Source organism: Habropoda laboriosa, unplaced genomic scaffold (assembly GCF_001263275.1).
Source record: "Habropoda laboriosa isolate 0110345459 unplaced genomic scaffold, ASM126327v1 scaffold126, whole genome shotgun sequence".
NCBI lineage: Eukaryota > Metazoa > Arthropoda > Insecta > Hymenoptera > Apidae > Habropoda > Habropoda laboriosa.
The window spans coordinates 1148078-1151338 of record NW_017100288.1 but is presented as its reverse complement, the minus strand read 5'-3'; the positions used below and the strand labels follow the sequence as shown (position 1 = coordinate 1151338).

Sequence of the window (3261 nt, the reverse complement as noted above, 5' to 3'; positions counted from 1 at the left end):
TCATGCTAATTAAATTACAATTAAACTTTATTAAATTTCTGATTAAATGTTTCTTTATGAAATAGCACCTGTACAACAAATTCAGCAAAGGGTACAGATTTTAAGAGGACCAGATGGAAAATTACAAGTTCGAGGTTTGATGCCTGGTCAGCAACTAGTACAGATGCCTGATGGAAAACTTCATGTATTAAACACTGGTCAGGCCATTACTACTCTTACACAAACTGGAGGAACAAGTACAACTACACAGGTAAAATTATTAGTGAAGCATGGATTACTAAGATATAACAATACATAAGAATAAAAAAATTATTTACTAATTTATAAAATTCTTTTTTCAAGACGAAAACAGGTACAACAACAACCACATCTAAACTAGCTGCAACAGCTAACGCTACGACTAAGGCTAGTCCAGCCAAAACAACAACAAATACAACGCAACAAGTACAAGCGGCTCAGCAATCGCAAACTCAATCTCAACAAGCAGTCCAACGTGCAACATCAACCACCGTAACTATTGCTACTGCTACACCAACTCAAGCAACGAAAAATGCTATTGTGGTAGCTAATACTGGACAAATTGTACAGGGTGCACAAGTATGTGTAGATAGTTGTTTCTATAAAATACGAGATATAATTATATTCAGTATTTATGAAATATACACAATATCAATAAATTATTAATGTTATAGGTCATATCTTCTGGTGGTCAAGTAATTAGCGGAAATCAAATAGTAGTTACTAATGCTAATCTAGCTCAACAGCTTGCAACAGGCAAGGCTCAATTAACAACAATTGGAGGCCATCAAGTGGTTATCCGTAGTACCCCTACAGGCAATCAAATTGTGCATTTAAATTCGACGAATAGTGGTATTATAGTGAAAAATGCTGTAACACCAACCAAACAAGGTTTGTTAAAATTTTACATCTTAAAAATAATACTTAGACGAAAGACTTTTAAAGGAGTACGACTTAGATAAAATGAATTCTTTTATATTTCAGTTCCTGTATTACAATCTACACAAGCAACAACAACAGGAGCACAATCAACTGATACTACGAGCAATAGTGTTAGTACTAATGCGTCAACGAATGTGACATCAACTACTACTACAACCACAACAAATCAGACCACCAATGCTCCAGCACCGGGAAGCGTAGAAGCATCCTTACTAGCTGGTCAACCACCTGGAACTGTCATTAAATGTGTTACTGCTCAAGTTATACAAACTACTCAAGGTCCTCGTATAGTTCTACAAGGTTTGCAAGGTGCAGATTTTACTCCACAGCAACTTGCAATGGTACAACAACAGGTTAAACAACAACTACTTAAAGGTGCGACAGTAATTATGATGTTACATGCATATCTGAAAGTTATTAGTATACTCATAATATATGTATTTTGTAGCACAAGCTACAACGGGAAAGCAAGGAGTTCTAGGGCCTACTAAAATTTATTTGGCTGTTCAACCTGCACCTAGCAGTCAACAATCGATTCAGAGTTCTCAGAGTTCTACAACGGCGAATACTCCTACTACACCAGCACCAAAACTACAAACTACACAACAACCAGTTGTTTCACCTCCAGCAGCAACTGGTTTGTATTCATCTAATTTTATATTTCTTTGTATTCTTTATTGAATTAAAATCTTAATATTATTTTAATTTTAACAGAACCTCAAACAGGAACAGAAAGCATTCCAGAGCTTCCATCAACAGCGACATCAAGTTCTCCTGAAAAACCAAAAGTAGTTGTCCAGCAAGTTGCACAGCCTAATGTGACTACAGAAGAGGAATCGCAAAAAACAAATGTAGCTAATGGTCAGCAACCTTTGCAATCTTTAAAAGATGGAAACGATTCTTCGGCTAACAAATTTATTCTAACGCCTGATTACATACAACAAAGTTAGTTGTAATTAATATTATCTTCATTGTTTGCTATTAATTTCGTTCAAGATACTCGAAAATTTTTGTTTTTACTTTATTTATTCTAACAATTATCGTCAAAATCTTCAGCTATCAAGAATGCATTGAAACAAGAAAATCTTAATCCGGAAATAGAAGAAAAGCTGCTGCAGTTGCAACGATATCAGGAGAAGCAAATGAAAGGTGGTGTTGAAAATTCAGTGACCAGTAATCAGACTCATACTACACCTACAATTACGACTCCCCGTGTTCCATCTCGTAAAAGACCAGCACCTTCTAACATTCCAACAACGCCCTCATCCACGAGTGTTCAATCAACAACAAATGATAAAGATTCAGATTGGGCAGAAACACCTAGAAAAAAACCCGCACTAAAACAAGAAAGTCGTGAAACTCCAAAGTAAGTTTCACTATTAAGTACAGTCATTTTTTACTACATCGATGATTTTCTTTAATATTATGTGTTTTATATAGAGTACAAAAAATTGAACTGGCAGAGAATGAATCGACACCCCAAAAACGAGCAGCGAAGCTGAAAGACAGTCAAGAGCAACGGAGAAAGCAACAAGTGCATTCTCGAATGCAAGTTTTGTTATTTAGACATAAAGAACTACTTAAAAAGGATATTCTTAAGAAAAGAGCATTGCTTGAAAAAGAATTGCAAATAGATATTCAGGTATGCAGTATAAAATGCCTTCAATAAGGAAATATAAAATATAATAAAATTCTTATAAACAAATTTACAGAGATTAATTTTTTACTATTTTTCTCTTTATTTATAGAAAGATTTATCCGCGGAATTAGCTTCAAGGACAAAGGCAGAAAGACACAAACAAGATGAAGTGAAAGTGGGAAGTGCGAAGCGTAAAGCAAACGCTCAAGTGGCTCAACAAGTTAGTCCTCCCAATAGAGGTGGAAGGCCAAAGAAATATAAAGCACAAGGAAATAATACCACACCACCAGGTGCTTCAACTACAGCTACTGCGAATAGAATTAAAAAGGAGAAGTTATATTGTCTATGTAGAACGCCATATGATGAAACAAAGTAAGTATCGAAGAAAAGATTTTCTTTTACGTTATTTACTTAATGATCATAAAGTATTCTTTCGTATTAGGTTTTATGTAGGATGTGATCTTTGTAACAATTGGTTCCACGGAGATTGCGTTGGAATTACAGAAGAAATGTGTAAAACTCTTTCAGAATTCGTTTGTACAGAATGTAGGCATGCAAGAGATACACAAGAGCTATATTGTCTATGTAAACAGCCTTATGACGAATCTCAGTATGTAATAATATTAATTATTTATTTTTTTTATTTTATTATTTGTAATAAA

At 34.5% G+C, this 3261-nt stretch overlaps 1 protein-coding gene across 1 annotated transcript in view; it reads left to right on the top strand.

The window, feature by feature from the left end:
- The window catches only part of LOC108573773 (nucleosome-remodeling factor subunit NURF301), a 13858-nt gene that overhangs the window by 9189 nt on the left and 1408 nt on the right, over nt 1–3261 (top strand). Inside the window, exons 15-24 of the mRNA XM_017936251.1 lie at nt 66–250; nt 343–597; nt 693–909; nt 1003–1335; nt 1409–1597; nt 1675–1905; nt 2017–2326; nt 2401–2602; nt 2709–2971; nt 3042–3209. Of these exons, the coding sequence (XP_017791740.1) occupies nt 66–250; nt 343–597; nt 693–909; nt 1003–1335; nt 1409–1597; nt 1675–1905; nt 2017–2326; nt 2401–2602; nt 2709–2971; nt 3042–3209 (2353 nt within the window). The remainder of the gene's footprint in view (nt 1–65; nt 251–342; nt 598–692; nt 910–1002; nt 1336–1408; nt 1598–1674; nt 1906–2016; nt 2327–2400; nt 2603–2708; nt 2972–3041; nt 3210–3261) is intronic.